This window comes from Notolabrus celidotus, chromosome 7, assembly GCF_009762535.1.
Source record: "Notolabrus celidotus isolate fNotCel1 chromosome 7, fNotCel1.pri, whole genome shotgun sequence".
NCBI classification, from domain to species: Eukaryota; Metazoa; Chordata; class Actinopteri; order Labriformes; family Labridae; genus Notolabrus; species Notolabrus celidotus.
Genome location: NC_048278.1, coordinates 5620277 through 5642904, shown reverse-complemented (window position 1 = coordinate 5642904; position 22628 = coordinate 5620277). Strand labels below are relative to the sequence as shown.

Genomic DNA, 22628 nt, shown 5'->3' with positions numbered 1-22628 from the left:
TAGATTTTATAACTTTAAAATGGGTCAATTTGACCCACAACATAACAGGAGGGATAAGTAATGGGAAGAGATTTCCATTTTGTGCCCAAGAAATAGTCATCCGGGCCCTCAAGCACAAGAAAATTTATTTTTCTTTACAGTACAAGATTTTCACTGTTATGATTTTTATTTGTCATTGTTGTGGAAGCACAGAAGTTTATTCATTCATTCATTAAAGGATTGATGTGTGACAAAAAATACATTCAGTGATATGGCAAACAGCCATTGTGCAGCTGTGCAGTGAAATAAAACTTGTGATAGATAAAAAAGATAAAGAGTCAAACATGTCAGCATGTGTTGTAAAGAAAAGGCTTTTAATTGTTTTTAAAATATGCAGTTTGTCATGCTTTGGTCAGAAAATCTTCATGTTTGCATACATGCTCAACAGAATATTCATCCCTGCACTGATACAGATCCATCCAGGCCATGATACTGGTCACAAGTCTTCAGTCTTATAAAAGGGGGACTAATGCATGCATCCAGCTCACCAGTGCTCAAGTCCAAGCTGAGTGTGTGCACTAACTGTACCTCTGTTCCTGCACGTCACAGGAAGTCTTTTAGCTTGACAAAGGCATGCAGCGCTGAGGAGACTCTGACTCACTGCATCATTGTTAACCTCAAGACAACCATCCCCTGAAATGGGCCAGAGCAGAGAGCGCCATGACTGAGTGCAGCAAAACTGCCCTACATGAGGAGGCTTCAAAGGCGGTCACAGAGGCCGAGCGGAGACCATCATAAAACGGAGCCAGCGCTGCATCGATTGAGGAACGGAAACAGAGAGAACAAGGAGGGGAAACAGGAAGTAAGAGATCAAGACAACACAGCTCAGATAAAGGACACTGATGGAGATGGTGGTCTTCAGGAAGAATGATAAGAATAGGAGATAAGGGATCATTTTTTCTTTGTATTAAAACAGGTTAGATGTCATATTCAGGTAGGTGCATGTTTTTGTGAAAGCTGAGTGCATTTTTAAATCTTGTTTCCATGAATTGATAATCTGACCATAACCATTTGAGGTGTTTGTAGCAGTGCAGAAAAAACAATAACCATGACCCAGAGGAAGCAACATTTAATACAGAAAAGTTCAAGAAAAACAAATAACAACACTAAAGTTTAAAAACTACTCATAGAGTAAAGAAGAAAAGGCCTTTGCTTGAAGCACACATCAAAAAAAAGAATTTTAAAATCATGTCATGTTTCCCCCGGAAAGGTTCTATTGACTTCTGTTTGACAATCCTCACAGATCTGTGGAAAAATGAACAAAAAATCAAAAGGAAATAAATTATATGTGTACGTTTTTTTCCCCCAAAAGAAATCCTTCAAAAAGCTACGCACTAAACGTGCTTAAAAAAGAATGATCTTACCTGCACAGCGGCCATTCCTGACAGTGAAACCTTGGCCACACTAAATAGAAAGAGGACAATTATTCATTTATATGCAGACTTTATTGTTTTCATATTTTTCAGAAAGTCAAAGGGGTAAAGCTTATGTGTTTAAAACCCTCTGGCTGAAACAAACTTGACAATGATAGAGGCAGAGAGGCTCACTGTCTCTCCATCGTAGACTGACTGGAATATTACCCGTATCTATAATTCATGATGCAGATCCTCTCTGCGTACCTGCGTGTCATTGGCAAGCACAGCCGCCCCCCCCTCTGTGGGATAGGCCACTTCCAGCACCGAGTTCATCTCAACAGGCTGCACGGTGCGAGTGAAGAAGCTGCCGTCAGGCCAGGAGACCTGGAGCACCGTCACCTGATCGTTTCCTGAAAATGATGAGATCATCGTACATCACATAAAAAGTGACATCATCAAGGACAAACCAGGAGGTAATACTTTGAAAGGGAGAGAGAGGATTGTATTCTCCTGAGTTGAGTATGAAGCTGAAGCTGGTATCAGTTTTTACATGTGACTCTCATCTAAAATAATACAACTACACAGTTGCCAAAATAAATCCACTCCATTAAATGTGCCTCTACTGAAAAATGTGTAAAATGGGTTTGATGGCATCAATCTATGCAACCTTTCAGTGAGAATATACTTCCCAGTGTCCCATTTTCTTTCAAAGTTCGATCATTTAATACATAAAAGAAAGTTACCTAAACCAAAGTGGGCGACAGGCTCCATCTCACACAGGTACCCCGAGCCTCCGTCGATGATGCGTGTGTGAGCCCCGCTCTGACTGGTGAAGGCCGTCACCTTGGCTCCCCGAGCAAAAGCCCCAAACTGGGTACGAGGGATGACCCGCAGCCAGTTGTTGGATGAGCCCTGATGAGGTGAGACAGTTTAGGATGTAGATCTTTAGAAACAAACACCAGTGATGGAAAGTAACCATTTAACTAAAGGCCCCTCCAAATATAACTTGATTGATCAGTTTCCATTTACATCACTCCATCCTTTATTATACTCCTGAATTATTCTTAAACTCTAATAAAGATCAGGAAAATATTGTACTTATGTTTACCTGTAAAACTGAGTTATATTCTGGATTGGCGCTATCCGATATGGGATAATGCAAACATTATAATTTACAGTATATTCTGTTTTTATATACTGACACCATATTCTGCCTCTGACACAAGTCTCAATATATCAGAAACTCAAGACAGAGAAATAACAAGGCAGTAAATAATAACAAATATCACCTCAATCGCTGCCTTTGATATAATAATAATAATAATAATAATAATAATAATAATAATCTCTATTTCTATAGCACTTTTTTAAACAAAGTTACAAAATGCTTCACAGAAAGACAAAAAGATAAATAAGTAAAATAAAAAAAATATATAATAATAATAGTAATAAAAAAAATTGCAAAAAGAAAATCAGAAAAAAATAAATAAATAAAGGAACTCCAAAGTACCAAAATGCATAATAAGACATCAAGTGCAGAATAACATGTTTACATAGTTATGAAGGCCTTTAAAATATATATATTTTAAGAGGAGATTTAAAATGACATACAGAAGTAGCACGCCTTAGTTCAGCTGGTAGTTTGTTCCACAGTTTAGGAGCCCTGACTGAGAAAGCCCATAAGTCATCATTACCACCATTACTAACGTTATTATTATTGTTGTTATCATCAAGGACTAAGCAGTTTTTGATTAGGCTTTGTCGTCCTGTTTTTGTTAAATAAAGTCTGAATAAAACTGGGTATCATAGTTTTTTTGGTTGTCATTTTTTAATCATGGTGGTTTATTTTTAATTTTTTCCTTGATGAACTCATAAAACACAGATTCCTTTTAGAACCCTTTGAAGGGTCCCAACTCACAGGGTTAGGAACTTGTTGGGACAGTGCTGCTTGTGTTTATTTGAGTTGCAGTGTGTTGAGTTTCAGGGCCAACCTAGCATGTATTGGTTGATACAAGCTCTGTCTCAGTGACTACACCAGTACAATGCTGCTGAAACATTGATGCATGAATAAAATCAATCTATCTAATTATATGAACTGATGCATCAGTTAGAGGAGACATTTGACTGTGAATAGAGTACTTTTACTTTGAAGCTACAACTATATCAAGCCTATAATCCTTTTTTACTCACAGAATACTTCAGTACATTTGGTCAGGAGGACTTGTAAATATAGAAGTACTGTTGCACTTACTCTGTATTAAAGTAAAGGACCTACATGAGTTTTCGGACACTGAAAAACACCATATGCACATACACACCTGTGTGACCTTAAAGACAGAGATTGGCTGCTGGGCGCTCTCTCCATGTGTCAGCAGCAGGTCCAGTTGTCCGTCCCCATCCAAGTCTGTCACAGTGCCACCTGTCCAAACAGGAAACACTGCTTTCACTGACCCGCTCAATAACAATAGGGGGGAGGGGGCTTTCTGCCTCTACTGGATAGAACAGCTTGAGAGAGAGGGGGATGACATGGGCTAAATCATGTCAGGGACTGGGAACTGATCCTACAATTAGAGCAACGAGGATTATAGTGTCTGTAGATCGGGCACCTGCTCTACAAACTGAGTCAAACCATCTGTCTTTATCTTTTCCAAACAGAGAGGGAGGAGTGTTGGAACTGAAAGATATTAAACAATGTTGTTAAATGTCATCTTTTCTGAGTTAAAACATGGCCGACCTGTTCCTCGTCCCTGTGGCTCTGCAGCATCTCCCACGTTGAGCGCCTGGATTAAAGGGTCTGCGCCTGCTCTCCTTGACACCCTGAAAACAAACACACCAGACATTTAAAATAAGTACTTCAGTAAATAGCATCCTGGTATGTGTGAGCGGTTTGTTTCAGATTTACATAACAGTTGAAATATTAACCTGAACACTCTGTTCGGGGAGAATCCGTTGTAAGCGATGTTGTTGAAAAACACCTCCAGCTCCTTGTCGTTGTCAAAGTCTGCAGCGATGACCGTGCGTATGGGTGAGGGAGAAGCGAATGCTGTGGTGGCTACGTCCTGCACATCAAAAGAAACAGTCAGGTACAGCTTCATCAACTCTTCCATCAGAGTTTCATTATCACTCTTTCTTTACTTGGAATTTAGAGTTGCTCCTCTGCAGGTAAAGTCTGTGTGGGCCGTTCCAGTTGCCATACACGATATCTGTCTTTCCGTCACCATTGAAGTCTGCGAGTGCCAAACCTCGGCCATGCTCGTAGGCGTCTTCCACCCCTGTGGACAAATTGTTATAAGACGTAGTGTGGGAAAATCATCTGATCTGATAAAAGAAACACTGAAATTGGTAGCATACAGGTGGCAAAAATAGAAGAAAGAAATGAGTGGGTTAGAATTAACACCTGAACACCAATTAAAAGTATTTCTGACTGTGACTAACACAGGACTTCAACCAGATCTGTGTCCGGTCTGTCTCCGATCCGCTACAGTCCGACTCCATGCTCTCTCGTCCATCAACAACCACCGGTTTCGTTTTCGGAACGCAGCCAAGGCAGGACCGCCGGGCATCTGGAGTCATGTGATCAAGGTTTTCCGAGGCAACCAATGAATCAAGGATTCTTCTCTTCCTCTCCTCATCCATGTTGTCTTTCTGGTCCTCTGAAAACCTCTGACCTGTTGACTCCAGGCCTGGCTCCGCTCATCATGACGGTTTGTTGTTGTAGTTAAGTGAAATACGATCTTGTGATAACACAGAGTGTTTTATTGTGAAAACTAACCGGATGTTTCCTTTTGTTTTGGTGCCTGACTTCCTGTCCAGCTCCATCTGCTCTGTTGAGATTGATGCGGCGTGCTCCGACATCCAGCAAATATAGAAGTCTTGTGTATCTGATCCGGAGGGCTCAGACCTTTTTTTTTAAGACCTGCTGGATTCAGAGACGCAGCCGGAAGGCAACGGAGTGGAAGTTAACACATTGACTAGAATAGAAACCTATCAGATCCGGTGGCGTGACGGATCGGAGACGGACCGGACACGGATCTGGTTGAACTTGGCTGTGAACCTCCACCCTTTCTTTTATACACACCTGACTGTCGAGCCACTTCCTCAAAAGTCCCATCTCCTTTATTCCTGAACAGGAAGTTGGGTCCATTCTCATTGTCACAAAACACATCAGACCTGAACTCGCTCAGGATCGGCCCCACCGTCACTCCACGCCCTCCTGCACAACAAGAAAACCGTAAGCACCAGCAAACTTTCAAACATTATATACTCTATCTCCTCAAACTGACCTGTCAACTTGTTAACCCCGGCCTCGGCAGCCACGTCTGACAGAGCGATGACCCCGTTGGTCACATCACTGGCGGACTCATCCATTTCCAAGAGAGCATGAGCACCGATTCTGCCATTGGCATAGTTGGCAACATAGATGGCGTAACGGCCTGTTCCCTGAAAAGTAAAATCAGGGAGAGTGGGAATAAGAAATCACGAACGAATGAGAACAAAGTCTAAGAAAGTTGTTTCCCTTACCTTCCTGTCAACACACGCCACAGAACGCCCCGCTCTGCGTTTAGCAACGCCTCTACGCACATTGAGCTCATCACTCACAAGATCTTCATAGCGCCCGTTGCGGAACTTGAAGAGCTTGTCTAAATAAGTTGCCCGCCCTGCACGACAAAGGTGAGGAATCCTTGAATCAGCGGATATCACATCACAAGGCAAAATAATAATATTTCACATATCCATCATTTACCAGAGTAGGCGCCATTTGTGTTGAGGAAGAAGATCTCCTCACGTCCATCTCCATCCACATCACAAGCAGTTACTCCAATAGCCATTCCTCCTGTGTCCCTCAGGGCGTAGTACGGAGAATTGGCGTCATCAATGGCGATGTTTACCAGCTTGTTTTGTGTGCGGTCATACTTCAGCACAAGGTTTGGCCCATTGTACCTGAGTGAGGGTATCACATACGTGTCAGTTCTGCTTATTGAAGACTTTTTTCTAAACGAATCAAAAGCTATTTCCACTCTTGAGCTACGTTAAGACTCACCCTGCCACCACCACCTCCAGGTCACCATCCCCGTCCACGTCTGTGACAGCCATCCCGTAGTTAAGTTGTGTTGGGTTGTTCAGACTGTCAGGAGGAAGCAGCGTCTGTGTCACATCCTGAAACATGGGCTCCAAGTTCTGGGTGTTGGACTGATCCCAGAGTCCAACCAGGAGGACCAACAGACCTAAAACCTGCATCACTGCAACCTGGTGAGGCACAGAACAGGACTGCATCATAATAAATAATAATAATAATAATAATAATAATAATAATAATAATAATAATAATAATAATAATAATAATAATAATAATAATACCTTTATTTATATATCACCTAAGAATCAAACAAAAAGAGAACTCAACAGTAGAGAGAGCTTGAACAACAATTAAAATCAGACATCAAGAAAACAAACACAAAAGACCCAAACAACGATTTGACCTGACATCACAGGCAACCCAAGAACCCGACAATATGTACTGAGACCAGAGGGACCAAGAAGGTAAGACAATTAAAAGCAGAGATGTGACATCTGCGAACGAGTCGGTCTTTTGAACGGCTCTTTTAAGTGAACGATGAGAACCGATTCCCAGTTGCGAGCCGTTCATTTGGGAGCCATTTTTAAATGCAGATTGCCCACACTGCCTTCACGTCACCTGCGTGCCCCATGAGTCTTTTGTTCACACTTATTGTCTACACTTTGTTATTGTTTGCATTGTTTTGATGTGGATTCGAGTCAAGGAGCTGAGCTCCTGTTTGTAAAGTAGTTCAGGTGTAGAAACACCAGGTGGGTAGTACAATTTTGCATTCACATTGTTATAATGTCCTTTATTCTAGTTGTATATATAAATTGTACATTTATATACATTTATTCTTATTTCTTATGTTCATATTTTTTCTGTATTGTTAAAATGTTCTTGTGTGGAAAATGTTACAGTAAAGTTGTTTTGCATGGAAGTTATCTGTAGCCTGCGTAGTTTTCATAGTGCCACAAAGTTTTTTAGGTGAGGGAAAATTCAAAATAGTGATCTCACTGTGGAAGCATGGGGATATGGAACCATCTTATGGAATGTTTACCATGCCAAATTAAATTATAATCAATATTTCAGAATAATTCTCACCAATAGCGTATATATATATTGGTGGGATGTGTAAGTTTGAGTTATTCTGATCCAAATCTTATCTTATAACTGCTACCAGTGATTGTTTCCTTGATAAAAACGTGTTACCCCTGGTTGACTTCTAACAAATAAATCAATATAACAATGAGCCAAAGAGCCAGTCTTTTGAACGGCTCTTTGAAAGGAACGGTTCCTCAAGATCCGGCTCCCTTCAAAGAGCCATAAATCCCTCTCTAATTAAAAGTATAAAAGGAAAGAAACATTAAAAGGGACTACAAGCTAAAAAAGGTAAAAAGGCACTAAAAGAGGGGTGAAAGCAATAGAGATAAAATAATCAATATAGATACAAGATTTAAGGATAAAAGTGAAGAAAGAAATTAAAATAGAATAAATGAAAGCTAAGAAGCTAAAAGACAATAACAAGAGGTAAAGACATAAAAGCATTATGTGCAGATAAAAGCAGTAAAATAAACAAATAATTCAGGATGAATAAAAGCAATAAAAGCAGTAAATATTAAAGAGAGTAAATTGATTAAAGGATTGATGGGATATAAAGTAGAATGATGAAGGCAGTAAGAAGTCGACATCACATAAAAGCAAGTCTTTAAAATGAGTTTTAAGAAGGGATTTAAAAGATGATACAGATTCATGCCTGCATAATTCAATATGCTGATGATGCAGTGATCTGTGCATGAAGCAGAAACTACACTGTATAGAATTACTAGTGATAGCCAGAGCATGTAAGACTACTGTCATTGGTTTCCCCAATAATTAATTTATTAATTATATTAAATTCTAAGAGAAGAACTGGAGTAATCAAAGTTTAGTCACAAAAATCATAAAGAAGTGACTATCAAATAAATCAAAATAAAATAAATATCATTATATATTATATATTGTCATGTCTCTCAACCGCCTTTTATTTTTCTGCAACACTTAAATAAAACAATAAATAAATAACTCAAGTTTTAAAACCAATAAATATTACTTGAAAAGCATAATAACTTTAGTACGAGGTCTTTCTTGCTTAGTACAGGTTCAGGTTCAAGTTACTTTATTTGTACATGTAAGTAAACTTGTTTAGCAGCCAGAGATCATTACAGAGTTACAAGACAAATGTCAGATAGAACAAACTACTTTTATGTGCTTAAAGCTGCTGTTGGTATTCACAGAGTAAACATCTGTTCAGAGAGAGTGAATTCGAATGTCAACACTATCCCTCCCAACCAGATTTCCTCTCAGCCCCCTAACACAGATCGGCATGTGCAGTCATGATAGTGCCGGACTCATAACCAATCGGAGGACGTAGTAGGGGCCGACCCTTAACCAATCAGGACAGAGGATTGGAGATTAGCTATGATTGGTCCGTCATAACGAGAACGAGGGGAATAATAACATTGCTTGATACAAAGGCATTGGAAAACAGATATTCGGTATAGTCTGAAATTACTCCACTTACTGAAGAGTACCGATGGGTATTATGACCTTTTCTCCAAACCCAGCAGAAAAAAAGTAATGTTTTTGACACCAATCTTACCAACAGCAGCTTTAAATAAAATAAAATAGATAAAAAAAATACCTCTCAAGTTTTAAAAACAATAAATATTACTTGAAAAGCATGGTATAACTACTTTAGTACGAGGTCTTTCTTGCTTAGTACAGGTTCAGGTTCAAGTTACTTTATTTGTACATGTAAGTAAACTTGTTTTGCAGCCAGATATTAGATCATTACAGAGTTACAAGACAAATGTCAGACAGAATAAACTACTTTTATGTGCTAACATATCCTAAAATTAATACAACAATAACAATTACAAAATCAACAGACATGAAAAAATTATACAAGTGTCAAATGTTCCATTTAAAGGTACTGCAGTGAACACAAATTATGACCCATTTCGAGGAATTAAATAATTAGCAAATAATTTTTGTTACCAAAATGCACAAGTATTTTCTGCAGCAATAGAGTTGTTTCTTAATACAGATATATCCCTTACTGTAATATTTCTACTCTTAGTTACATTTCGCACCACTTAATATTTTATTTCGAGTAATTGTTGCCAAGATAATCTTCTTTTTTTTTGTCATTTACGATCCTTTCCTCCTATTTCTTGAGCAAAGAGTCATGCTGGAGTTTCGTTATTTCTGCAGCTTACCTGCCTGCTCCGTCCGTGTCTGGAGATGGAGAAGATCCGGCTTTGCTGTGAAGTGTGAATGCATTCAAAGCCTTTTTATATCACCACTTGGCAAAAATTCTCCACCTTACACAACTAGTGCTTTTAAATTTTACGAAACAGCTTGTGTCACGTGAAGAGGATATAAGCCAATCAACGGAGAGCTGATCAGAATTCTGACTGATGATTCGCTTGTGCTTCTGTGGGCGTGCCTGTGTAACCCGGAAGTGTTGTAACCACGATGCAAAATCAACACAGCGAAACCAATATTCTACTTAAACCCTTTCTACAAAAGGAGACTATTTATGGCTTTGTCTCAGAGAACAAAGAGTATGATTTTTTTGATTAATAATATCCTCATCCTAGCGAAATTTCACATACATAAATGCAAATATATGAAGGTAAATCCTAGGTTTTATGTTTTACAATGAGTTTCTCTCCTTCACTAAAGCCCTTAAAATAATGAAAAGCACACATGCTATGAAATTGTTCAACTTGATTAACAAGTATGATCTACAAAGAAAGCCCTAGCATTGTGTTGTTTGCTTTTTTGTTCTTTTTTTCCTCCCTTCTTTCCTGTTTTATGATTGTATGAAATTTTCAGACTGCACTTTATATGGTTTCTAGAGTTACTTTTTTCCAAGAGATATATATTTGTTTAAATGCACTATTTGCACCTGTTCATTACAAAAGAAGTGATTGTGAAGGATGTTTGCCACAATGTTTTGTAAATTGATTTTGTTAATACAAAATAAAATAAAATAAAATAAATGAAAAATCTAAAAAAAATTAGTGATTGCAGAAAAAATCTAATATTTTTCCAACGCATCAGGCTTCACCTTAAACATAATTAATGCAAACTGTTTGCAATACATGACACACCACTGAGAGATATATGCAGTATTCCAATCAAGTCAGAAATAAAATACCTAGGAATTTATCTTACAAAGGACCAAAAACAAAATCAATCCTTAAATGTGGAAAATAAAATAAAGGAATGCAAGGCCAAATTAAACTCATGGCTTCAAAGAGACCTTTCAATATTAGGTCGAATATATCTAACAAAGATGGAATCCTTATCTAGATGTATTTACCCAGCATACTCTAATGCCATTCCCCAAAAAATTATAAAATCTATCAACCAAATAAATATGATCTTTATTTGGAGAAACAGACCACACTATATGAAGAAAAGTGATATAACTAAAGACATAAAGGATGGTGGCCTACATGTTATTGACTTTGATTGCCTTAATGGAACCCTAACAATTAATTGGATAAAATCCTGGATCAATCGCAGCAACTCTTTCTGCTACTGTATCCCAAATCATATATCGAATAAAGTTGGAGACTTGAAGTTTCTGTTGACAGCAGACTACACTATTGATAAATTATATGTTTTGCTGTCAGAATTTCACAAACAAATACTGTTATATTGGAAGATGTTATACCTACACAACTTTTCACCCCATAACGCCACTCTGTGGAATAGCAGATATATTTTACATCAGAACAAATCTTTATTATATGCAGACTGGCATCAGAGAAACATATGGTTTATAAGTGACATAATGGATACAGATTGTAATCTTCTGAATTAGGAACAATTCTGTGGCAAGAATTATTTCAACCCCCCAGAATCTGATTTTATTAAACTCCGCAAAACACTTCCCCAACTATTTGTAATCCTAACAAAAAATATAATGACACACCAAAGAATAGCTCCACAACTACCTTCATTTTCCATTCAAGGATTGTCAGTCCTAGATTTAAAAAAATGTAATAATACATTGATAAGAAATAATCTTAATGAATTTCTATTTCCAGGTAGACAGAACAGGAATGATATTTTACACAAATTTGTCAAAAAATTAAGAACGATGTATCTTGCATTCCCTATAAGCAAAAGATACACACTTTAAAATTATGAACAATACTTATCCTTCTAAAGAATGACTGTGTATGCTTTAAAATTTACGACAATTTATGCTCCCTTTGTGAAAATGAAGTGGAGTCGACCGACCATGTTTTCTTCTCATGCCAAACTGTGAAAACCTTCTGGACTGCTAAAAAGTAAAAATCAAATCCATTCCAATTAATATGTCCAATTATGTCAATAAATGACATAACTTTTGGTTTTGATATTAAAAATAAAAGTGATGAAGTCGGCTGTAACATACTCCTGTGCCTCTCAAAAGTCTTTATTCATAAAAACAGCACTATGAAATCTCCCCCAAAATTTGTTGTTTTCTAAATGAATTCCAAATGTACCTAAAATCATTGAAAAAAAGGACCAAGAGCACTTAAAATATACGATTTCCTAAAATAATTCCTCATTGAATTGTAAAATTATTCCCTTTCCTTAGTCTTGATTTTGTCTGCCTGTGTTTTGTTAGTCTTGATTTTGTCTGCCTGTGTTTTGTTAGTCTTGATTTTGTCTGCCTGTGTTTTGTTAGTCTTGATTTTGTCTGCCTGTGTTTTGTTAGTCTTGATTTTGTCTGCCTGTTTTTTGTTAGTCTTGATTTGTCTGCCTGTGTTTTGTTAGTCTTGATATTGTCTGCCTGTGTTTTGTTAGTCTTGATTTTGCCTGCCTGTGTTTTGTTAGTCTTGATTTGTCTGCCTGTGTTTTGTAATTGTCTATCGTTTGATTTGTAGCTGTGAGGTCTTACTGTGTCTGTGTTGTGTACTGTAGGTACTTGCCTTGGGACTACGGATGAAATTGAGTATCTGTGCTAATCCCGGTGCATTGACGCTCAATGCATTAATGTTGATTAATGTGCACTGTCACAACTCAATAAATAAATAAATAAATAAATGAAAAAATGAAAATGAAATGAAATAATACAGTTGAAAAAAACAAACAAACCAACAACTAATGAACACCACTTCCCAGAATGCACCGCGGTCTCCCACGCCTGCGTCATGTGTGCGACAAAGATCTGTTACTAAACAAGCCAGACACGGGTGAGCTATAAAACACCATTTATCATCATTTTCCGGGTTCTTATACAAGTATAAACTATCAGAATGACTAAATAATATGTTTCAATGTTAATTATTCGATACATCTTTCAGTAAATATCGCAGCTACTACAGGATGTAGCTTAGCATTTGAGCTAAAGTAATGAGCTAACTGTAGATTACTGCAATCCAGAAGTATCACATATATTTAGTTATTTATTATGACCTATTTCTTTAGGAATCTACTCTATCAAGCGCTTTAATTGATAGTTAATTCATAAAGGGATTAAGCTCATATAAGACTGAAAATGAAAATGCGGTGGTATTTGCTCAAGCTATCCAACGAGGTAATCTTTGTTGTCATGACTTTCTCTCCTCTCTCCCTTCCTTTGTGCTCCAGATGTTTTGACATAGTTTCATAATGGAGTTGGACCAGCCAAAAGAAGACTGTGCTCCAGCCCAGCCAGCCCCTGAAACTGCATCTCAGAAGCCAGGCCAGGCTTTAAATGTCCCCAAGAAACGACCTCAGGACTCCAAAGACAAAGCACAAACTCAGGGAGAAGTCAAACCGAGACCCAGACCTCGCTACACGGACAAGTCTAGAAAAAATGCCAAAAACAAGAAGGACAAAGCCGGAGCATTGGAGAATGGAGCGCCTGCAGCAGGAGGAGAAGGTGGAGATGGGGTGCAGGAAGGTGACGGTAAACCTGATGTGAAGGAAGAGTGGTCACAAGATACAGCGAATGGGCATCCTGATCTCCCCGGTGTAGAGGGAGATGCTGCTTCCCAACCGGAGACGACAAACCTCGAGGAAGAGAAGGGGGAAGAGGAGAGTTGGGACACCTTGTTCAATGATGATGGAGACTGTCTGGATCCACTCTTACTTGAAGAGGTGAGAGCCCTGTGGATGCCTTTTACATTCACACTCATTTGTTCGTTCATATCTACTCTGTTGTGAAAATAATGAAGCCTAATAAGTGAGAGTTTCAAGTCCTTACCTCATCTCTCTTTTCTCTGTCTTTGTTCCCTCACTCCTCTCTCAGCTGGCTTTGAAGGAGGGCAAAAAGAAGGGATCGATCCAGCAGCCCGAGTTTGATTATTACAACACGGACCGGTATGTCGACGACGACGAGGACGACATCGATCTCACAGAGGATGAACTTGCCAACATCGTAGAGATCTATGACTTCCCCGCCGAGTTCAAGACAGAGGACCTTCTCAAGCTATTCCAGGAGTACCAGTATGTATAAGTCAAAGTACTGCTGGGAGCTTTGAAACATGCAGCTGCAATACAGCTCCCTTTCATGATCAGGATTTAACTTTATGAATGTGATGTTAGAAAGACGAACGAGCATGATTGGTCAAAAAAACACAAATTAGAGGCCAAAATGTGTTTTTTTAAGCTAAAGGTTAACCAGTTAACTATAACCTGACTGACTCACAAGACTCTAAATTATAAGTTTGTCTGTTTTTGTTTTACTTGCACTTTCATTTTCTCATTTTTAATCTGTTTTCAGACAAAGAGGCTTTGACATCAAGTGGATTGATGACAAACATGCGCTGGGCCTCTTCTCCAGCCCTTTGGCAGGTTGGTGAAGTGCTGATTTACAAACAATAATCAAGGTTTGGTGTGTATTTGCATGTGTGTGTATAGGTACTAGGGATGCAAATTTCAAGTATTTTCCGTGATCGATCTTTGGAAATGTTAACGATCGATTAAAGCTAGGGTTGGTAGTCACGGAAAACTAGCATGAGTTTGAATGTAGCATTTCCTCAGGACTCCGTCTAACCCCTCCCCCTCCCCTTGGAGCTCCTCCAAAACGACGCCCCCGCGACCATATGATGGTGACTGATTCAAAACCGGTCCTCACCAAAACATTATCATAGTGAAAGTTAAAAATACAAACAAACATGGCTGCTGTTAGTACTTACAACTGTCATTCTACCATTATCCAGTTGTACTGGTGACACGATATCAGGAGAAAAGTTATAACACATATATAATACTGTAACAGCTCTACTGTTTGTTAAACGTGTTCAGAGTAGATGTTCTTAATTCCTACAGTGTTGACGGTTAGTGAAGGCATCAAGAGAGGTGTAGAGTGTGCGAGCGGCAGAGAGGAGAGACAAGAGGAGAAGTTCTTCATTCATTCAAACATTGATTGTTGTTTTGTTGGTTGGCGTGATCACGGCCGACAGTGACCGGTTATCAAAGATCAACATGTTCATGAATCGGCTCGTCATCACTACAGCGTCCGGACGGACGCTACAATACATATACATTTTGTGTAGGACTTACTGAACGTCGTTAATTCTTTTGCTTGTCAGAGCCCCCGTGGTGAGAGCTTTTTAGACTCTGATCTGGACTACAGTCCTGAGCAAAGCATCTCATTGGTTCAGAGGGGACACGCCCGAGGTTGAGCAAGAGGAGCAGTCAGTAGAGTCAGGGGAAGCAGAGGCAGGGGACGGGGATTGCATGCCGGGGAAATGTTCGCGCAGGAGGCAGACAGAACGGCAGGGCGGGATTTGATTTGTTTAAAAATTGGACCCTAAAGGCGGTGATTGGTTGGTGTTTTCCCAGGTTTACTCCAGCTGTAGATAGCAGCTTTTCTTCGCTCTTTTTTAAGAACACATTATGTATTGATTACCATCAGGACATAAAGATAATTTTAACCAGTATAACAAAAAGTGTATCTAAATCTGACTACCAACCCCAGCTTTAATCATTAAAAAAAAACGTAAAAGTTTTCAATGTCAGAAACTTCAAATGTCAGTTTTTTTCCCCTGAATCAAATTTTCCTTCACAACACAATGTATATAACTGACAGTATTGAATATCTACGGATCATATTGAGGTGTTCAAAACTTTAAACACGCTCAATATCAACGTGTGGAGCAGGCTCATAATCTCTGCAGACATACAGTCATAAAAGTGAAGGCTCAGACTTCAAGGGAACTGAACAGAAACATATTTCAGACTCTCAGTGTTCAGTTTTCTGTCTACTCGTTCTTATTGAGAACAATAAGCATGTGAACGTGGTCAGGTGTCGGTCGGGAGCACAACCGGGTCATTATTAGTCTGACAGCAGAGAAAAAAGCGCTAGTGGAGACCTGTCACTCAGCGGCAGCCCCCAGCTGAACGTCAACACCTTCAGTCAGCTGATTCACATGAAACATGCTTTAAACTTAAAACACCTCCCTGATAGCAGAACCAAATATGAGACCACATGATGTTTGTTCCACGTGAGAGAAAACCGAAACAAAAAAATGTGTTTGAGTAAGTTCTTAACAATCAATTGTGATGATCAATTGTTGACATCCCTAGTAGGTACTTTACAATGACATTACTGTCTGCAGTAAATATTGTTGTGCCACATGAGAGGAAATCTGTTAAATAAAAAGTAGGGATGCACCAAAAATTCGGTCACTGAAAAATTTTGGCCAAAAATGGCCAAAAAGTGCATTTTCGGTTGAAACACTTTTTTCACCGAAACAACACGGCTAACTAAAGAGATCAGCTCCTCTGATGCATCTGTAGCAGACGTTCTTCCTTGAATTGCAGCACTACAGCGTCTTCTAAGCAAAGAGGTTGAGACGGACCAAGCGGAGAACCATTGACCCTTTCTGTCTTCACAACCTACTTTCATTAAAGTATTAAACAGTTTTTATATTCCCTTTGACTTAAAAAAAAAAACATGACAAAGTGGTATACATCTTCTTTAAGGTCTTACAAAAGATGTTTTTTTAAAATCACATTTGAGGATAAAGAGCCTAGAAAATGCCTGTGCAACACAAACAGAAAATGCATGGCTTAATCTCAAATCCAAGGAGTGAAATGTTATAACTGTCCCAATCTCCCTACTAATAATTGGCATCATAATTTATTTCGGTCTTTCGGTTTTCGGTTTTGGCCAAGAATTTTCATTTCGGTGCATCCCTAATAAAAAGGATCAGGATGCATGAGACATCTCTTTGACTAACTGCATATTTTGCATCAAGAAGTTGTTAAGCTGTGATGCAGAGCTGAAGTATAATAATGCACGATGTTTGAGAAACAGGTTTGAATCTCTTTTAGTCAATGTGCTTTTAAAATTCACATTTTGTAGATCAACACTTTGATTTTTTAAAAATGTGATATTTCATTTTCAGCCGGGGAAGCTCTGCGAACAAGACATCCTCTCATGAAGTTGCGACCTCTTTCCAAATCCTCCTCTGCCATAAAGGCTGAAGCTCGCAGCTGCTCAGGTACATATAGTCAGAGTGTTTGAGTCTGTCCTTTTAAAAGTCCAAAGATTACTATTAACTAACCAGCCTCTGTTTATCCTTCTTCCCTCTCATCCTCAGACTACCTCCTGCCAGCCAAAGAGAGACCTCAGACTAGTGCAGTACTGGCTCGCAAGCTTGTGATGGGTGCGCTCGGTGTAAAGAGCAACCAGACGAAGGAGCAACGAGATGCAGAGAAGAGGAAACTCCAGGATGCGAAAGGTAATTACAAAGCCTTTTTTACCACAAGAACGTTACTCCAATCAGCTTTAACATTATGACCACTGACAGGTGAAATGAATATAATTATCTGGTAACAATGGCTCCTTTCAGTAGGTGGGACATAATAGGAAGCAGGGGAACATTTCATCCTTAGAGGTGATTGTTGGAAGCAGGAAAAATGCCCGAGTTTAAGGATGTGAGCGACTTTGATTTGAGCCAAAATGTGTTGGCTAGACGACACGGTCAGATCATCTTCAAAGCTGCAGCTCTTGTGGGGTGTTCATGGTAGTATTGTAGTACTTGAGACCGATCTTGGTCTTGAGACCACTTATTTAAGGTCTCGGTCTCGTCTCATAATCGAAAGCATTTTTACTCGATCTTGTCTCGGTCTCCGACTGGGCGAGCTCTGTATTTTATATCAAGACTGGTCGAGACCACCACTGATTCACTGTGTCCCTGTCTTTACTGTGACAAGAGAGGAACCCCCTTGACAAAATGATTGACAAAATGATCCTGCTCAGCCACCGCTACGACCTCCTACCTCTCCTTAGATCACAGGAATCAGAAACACCGTTTTGAACTCTGAAATGAAGCGAAAGTTAAACTAACGACCAAAACGAAACTTAAGGAGTCAAAAGTCTCACGGCGCGTCAAAAGAAAGGCAACAAAGACAAAAACAAACCTTGTTTGTTGCTGTTAATTGTATTTAAAGCAAACTTAATGAAGATAAACTGAAGTCTTTTATTTGGTTAACTCTCATGATGATTTTTCATTGATCTTTATGGTCTCGTTCTATCCCGGCCATGGTCTTGGTCTTGGTCTTGGTCTTGGTCTTGGACATGTCTTGGTCTCGGTTAATGTGGTCTTGACTACAACACTAGTTAATGGTCTGCAGAAGCCAGTACCTACCTTTCCAAGGAAGGAAAACTAAGGAACCTGTGACAGGGTCATGGATGTCCAAGTCTCACTGGTGCTTCTGGGGAGCAAAGACTAGCCCCAGATGGTCTGATCTAACTGCATCTCAAATTACTGAAAAGGTTAGAACTGATTCTTATAGAAAGGTGTTAGAACACATAGCTGCAGACCGGTCAGGGTGTCTATGCTGACTCTGGTACACTGCCAAAAAAGGTTGCAATGGGCCCATGAGCATCAGAACTGGACCACTGGCTATTAAACTCAACTAATTTAAGGTGCTGACTTGTCCTGAAAAGTTCCTTTCAATCCAATCATGCATTGTGGGATGTGCTGGATCAACAAGTCTGATCCCTTCAAGAGGTTGTATGGGCTGTTTTAGCCCTGACTTTATCAGAGGGGGGCTTCATAATGTGTGGCAGGTGGTTTTGATGTTATTGCTGATCTGTGAAGATCTTTGAGAAACAAGAATTACAGACTAAATGTGTGTGAGCGAGTACCCCAGTCCCAGAAAACCTCTTTGTTAATGCAACAAATCTGTCTGAGCTTCTGCATTATGCAGTCTCCACCACAAGAGGGAGCTATGACTGTACTTTACTGAAGAAGATGCAAAGACAAATTGCCAACTGATGCCAAGAGAAGTTTCTCTGCGTCCACTACCAAGCAGGTCTATAATCAGCTCAGCAGCCATTTCCCTTCACGGATGGAACATAAGTATATAGGCGCAGAAAACCACAATTGGTCGTCCACTGCACAGCAAGTCAGGAAGTCCGGGCTTGAGTATAGAAAACTATAAAAAACCCTCCTTTGTTCTCAGACTGGGTGCTCTGTAGCGCTCTTTATTTAACGTCACAACACACAGGGTGACTGTCAGAGAAGTGCATCATGTTCTGAACACAGTGTCCCCAGAATAAATGCCACGTACGGTTTTATCCACAGATAGTTAACCGATGCCTCTCCGACAAATGCAGAGCAACAAATCACCTGTGAGTTATTGAGCTGGGTTCATCCTCTGACGTGTCCAACTGTCTGTCTCTGTGTCTCATCTTCCAGATCAAAAGCGTCTAGCAGCTAAGCAGAAGGAAGATGCTTGGGAGGGGAAGTGACGGGACAGAAAACAACCCCCCGTCTGTGGATTCTCTGTTGTCTTTTTTTTTTCTTTTTTTTTTTAGATTCCTTGATTCAGCAAAATGAGGACTAGTCTGCGTCCTCTCCTGATCTGTTTTTCTCAACTGGCCACTCCTTCAAACCACCGCACTTCCCAAAAATGGATTCCCACAGTTTTCCCTTCTTTCTGCCGCAAACCTTCCCCAACTATAATTGAACTTCTCATCATCCATTTCCCTGCAGTGTTACATCAGATAAGAGTCCTCCTCCCCCGGTTAACTTTATGCATACATCCTATGAAACGCATCTCGTATTCCATCCATGCAGGGATTGTTGCCTCTAGGCCGCGGCTAACACAACCTCACCATCCTTTTATATTTTCTAATAATACTGTAGCAACTTTATAGTCAAGCATGGAGTCCAAACATTTGTAAAGGGTCACAAATGCTTTGTAATACTTATTATTGAACAGTTATTTGTTTGTCTTTATTGTGAAGTTTTTCATTTTTTATAGTTGACGAAGTAAATATCGATGAAACCTCCTCGTGGGGGCCGTAAGGCTTTTTGTTAAGGCTCAGCGTTATCAAATCCAGTAATGACAATACACTCGATGTATGAAACACTGCTAAGGCTAGACTTTCATTTAATACATGGATGAAATTTAGATTGAGATTGAAAAGTGGTCGATGACGCCATATTACGATGGATCAGCAGTGTGTGGTAGTTCAATGGCGTAGTTCATTCCTCCAGTATGCCACTACGCATTCGTCTCTAACTGATGTAAGTGCAGCTCAATGATGGAATGCATGTTTCTCTGTTGAGAGTATGATTGTTTGATACCTCCTTGATGACAGACAGGAATTAGTAGCGCATAGAACACAATCCCACTTAATCTGTAAGGAAATCCTTAACGTGGAGTTAGCATGTCTCCACAGCAAATGTATGATTGCTGTAGTTTGGCTGCATGTAATGATTTAATGTGGGATCATGTTCTACCACTACATACTCTGTCTGGCCCGAGCAACAACCTCCAGTCTTAAAATATGAGGAAGATCTAAAAACTGCAGTACCTCCAGCGTCCACTTGAGGCTGGCTGCAGAGGCCCCGTAAACCACATACACACCCATTCAAAGAAGCTGATCTTTACATTACATTTTGAAATGTCTAAAGCCTGGTTCAAAAATCGGGGTGATGCTTTTATACGTCGTTATTTTTGAGGATATCTAACGTACGAGATTTACAGAATAAGATTTGACTGACAGGCAGGTGCACTTTAGCTGTTAGGCCTTGCTTCAACTCATTACCTCTTGCACGATGACTGAATGTTTGGTTGAGTCAGCGTTTTCAATCTGGCGACTGCCAACGTCTGCTTCACTAACCAATGGGTGATGTTCATTGATTATGCAATCTATGGACTGGCCACAGAGACTAGGCTAACAGTCTAAGGCTAAATTACTTTTACGTTGTCACAGAGGTACCAAACAATCGCTCTTTAAGACTCATAAAAGACGGAGAAGAAACTATGCTGCACTTTTGATGTCATTAAACGTGTTGCAACACCACTGAGGGGTCTGGCTCATGCCCCCCTCTTGGCGTGCCATTTGCCGCTTTTTGATCTAATGTCACTCTGCAGACATGAACCAAAAATATAACGATAAAAGCACATTTCAGCTCACCTCCCATCATGGAGATATTCATCTAATGGTAGCATGGTACGCTAGGTCAATGAATTCAACAACTCTGGGTGTAATAACATTCTTCACATGGCTTTAAATAACAAATTTGTGGTCAATTTTAATGTCAGTCCTTTTTTTTTTGTCAGTTCTTAGAATGTAACAAAGCCTTTTACCCGAGAGGATCAATGTTTATTTAATAAAAGTAAATGTTCAACTTCAACTCCTGCCTCTTAATTCAGACTTTAATAATCCAGCTTCCTGAAACACAGGACCAGGCTCTGGAAACGCTTGTGACAGCCGCCTCCTCTGAGGCTTCACCCAGCAGCCGACCGCAGAGCATGTGGCACTGCGTCTCCTTCACCTCCTCAGCCAATAATTAAGTCTTATTCTTGGAGACGTTGGAGAATGATGCAAATTTGTCATTTTTACTTTGCTGCAAATTGGTGAACTTTTCATCAATGTCAACCAGACGCTGTTTACTTTGGTCTCCCAGCTGTAAGTGGATATGTAAACGCAGTAGAACAGATTGCTGGGTATGAACGTTTCAAATGATGATCATTCATAATTTAATTATAGCATCCATAGAAACGTAACTCTGCTTTCCAGATTCTGTATGTGCTGTCCATCAGCGCTGGAGCTAACCCCGTATGTAACTGTTAAGATGACTAAGACCGTGCCACGTGGCTAATTAAAGTGCTGCAGCATCAGAAGAGGCTCTGTTGTGTGTTCAGTTGATGTTTTTTTAAAGTGCTTCACAATAAGATGCATATTTTTCTGTAGTTTAAAATACTGCAGGTATCTTTCCCTGTTATCCAAAGGTGTAACAAGAGGAGTGTTTAAAAACTAACACTGACTCAGCGTGGTTACTTTTTATAATAAGTTATCTACAGAGTGCTTTTGCATGTAAAACATTTTAAAATATCCTCATCATTCAGTTTATAATGATACAAACTATTTTGGATTTTCACCAGAAACCAGTTCTTGCGTACAATGTTGTCCGCTGGCAAACTTGTGCATCTGTTCTTTATCAGTTTTACTCCTTCCTTTATTAATGCTTCATGAGGATTTGGTCTTGAGGGCATTGAATGCTTAAAAAAAAACAAAAAAACTTTTTTTTAAAGTAAACTTTTGTAAAACTCTTAGAGTAGATCTTTGGCATTACATAAATAGTAGCACATATTAATCCTGGTTTATACTTGTGCATTGACTCTACACTGTAGGGGCTTTCGCAATCATCAACACTACATACTTGTGTTAGAGTGTTAACGTCGCTCTGCAATACTCTGACTGAACACTAGTTGGCAGGGCGATTACTATGCTAGTCATAAGGCCAGTTTTCGGTTCTGCTTCTTTATTTTTTATACTTTAATATTATACATACATGAGGTACATTTCTTACAGGTTCGAACCTTTTTAACACAACATTTAGTTTTAAATTTTGTGACCCTCCACCTATACAAAATCATAAAGTAAATTATGTAAAAATATAAGATAAAAAAAAATAAAAAATAGAAGGGTATATGATCAAAACTAGATTTAAAAATATATAAATAACAAAAAAATAAACAAATATATAATTCTCTGCTTCTTTGTGCACAGGACACCATGATGACTGAGTATGAGCGTAAACTGCTGCAAAGATGGTGATAAAAAACAAGGATACATTGGAGGAGACTAAATGTGAGGCTCCTGAATCAGTACCAGAAATGGTATCTTTATGTAGAAAATATGATGCTACCCAGCCGACCAATCACTTAAC

The 22628-nt window shown here is 39.3% G+C and overlaps 2 protein-coding genes across 3 annotated transcripts; one reads left to right on the top strand and one right to left on the bottom strand.

Annotated features, from left to right (window-relative positions):
- Window positions 1-334: 334 nt before the first annotated feature.
- On the bottom strand, window positions 335-12449 carry crtac1a (cartilage acidic protein 1a). Of its 2 annotated transcripts, none has more exons than XM_034687054.1 (14): window positions 12429-12449; window positions 6436-6641; window positions 6139-6335; window positions 5916-6052; window positions 5678-5834; window positions 5473-5607; window positions 4530-4666; window positions 4317-4453; window positions 4129-4211; window positions 3713-3813; window positions 2138-2306; window positions 1659-1804; window positions 1404-1443; window positions 335-1284 (listed from the first exon to the last, which is right to left on the bottom strand). In XM_034687054.1, exons 2-14 carry the CDS (start codon window positions 6630-6632, stop codon window positions 1277-1279), a joined length of 1644 nt encoding a protein of 547 aa, XP_034542945.1. In that variant the 5' UTR covers window positions 6633-6641; window positions 12429-12449; the 3' UTR covers window positions 335-1276. The 2 variants fall into 2 exon arrangements, with proteins under 2 accessions (XP_034542945.1, XP_034542944.1); XM_034687053.1 differs by lacking the exon at window positions 12429-12449 and adding an exon at window positions 9711-9851.
- Window positions 12450-12621: 172 nt separating this feature from the next.
- On the top strand, window positions 12622-21576 carry r3hcc1l (R3H domain and coiled-coil containing 1-like). The gene is made up of 7 exons (XM_034687056.1): window positions 12622-12692; window positions 13090-13581; window positions 13733-13929; window positions 14207-14277; window positions 16839-16934; window positions 17034-17174; window positions 19140-21576. The coding sequence occupies exons 2-7, from the start codon at window positions 13111-13113 to the stop codon at window positions 19190-19192; spliced, it is 1029 nt and encodes a 342-aa protein (XP_034542947.1). The 5' UTR covers window positions 12622-12692; window positions 13090-13110; the 3' UTR covers window positions 19193-21576.
- Window positions 21577-22628: the final 1052 nt, after the last annotated feature.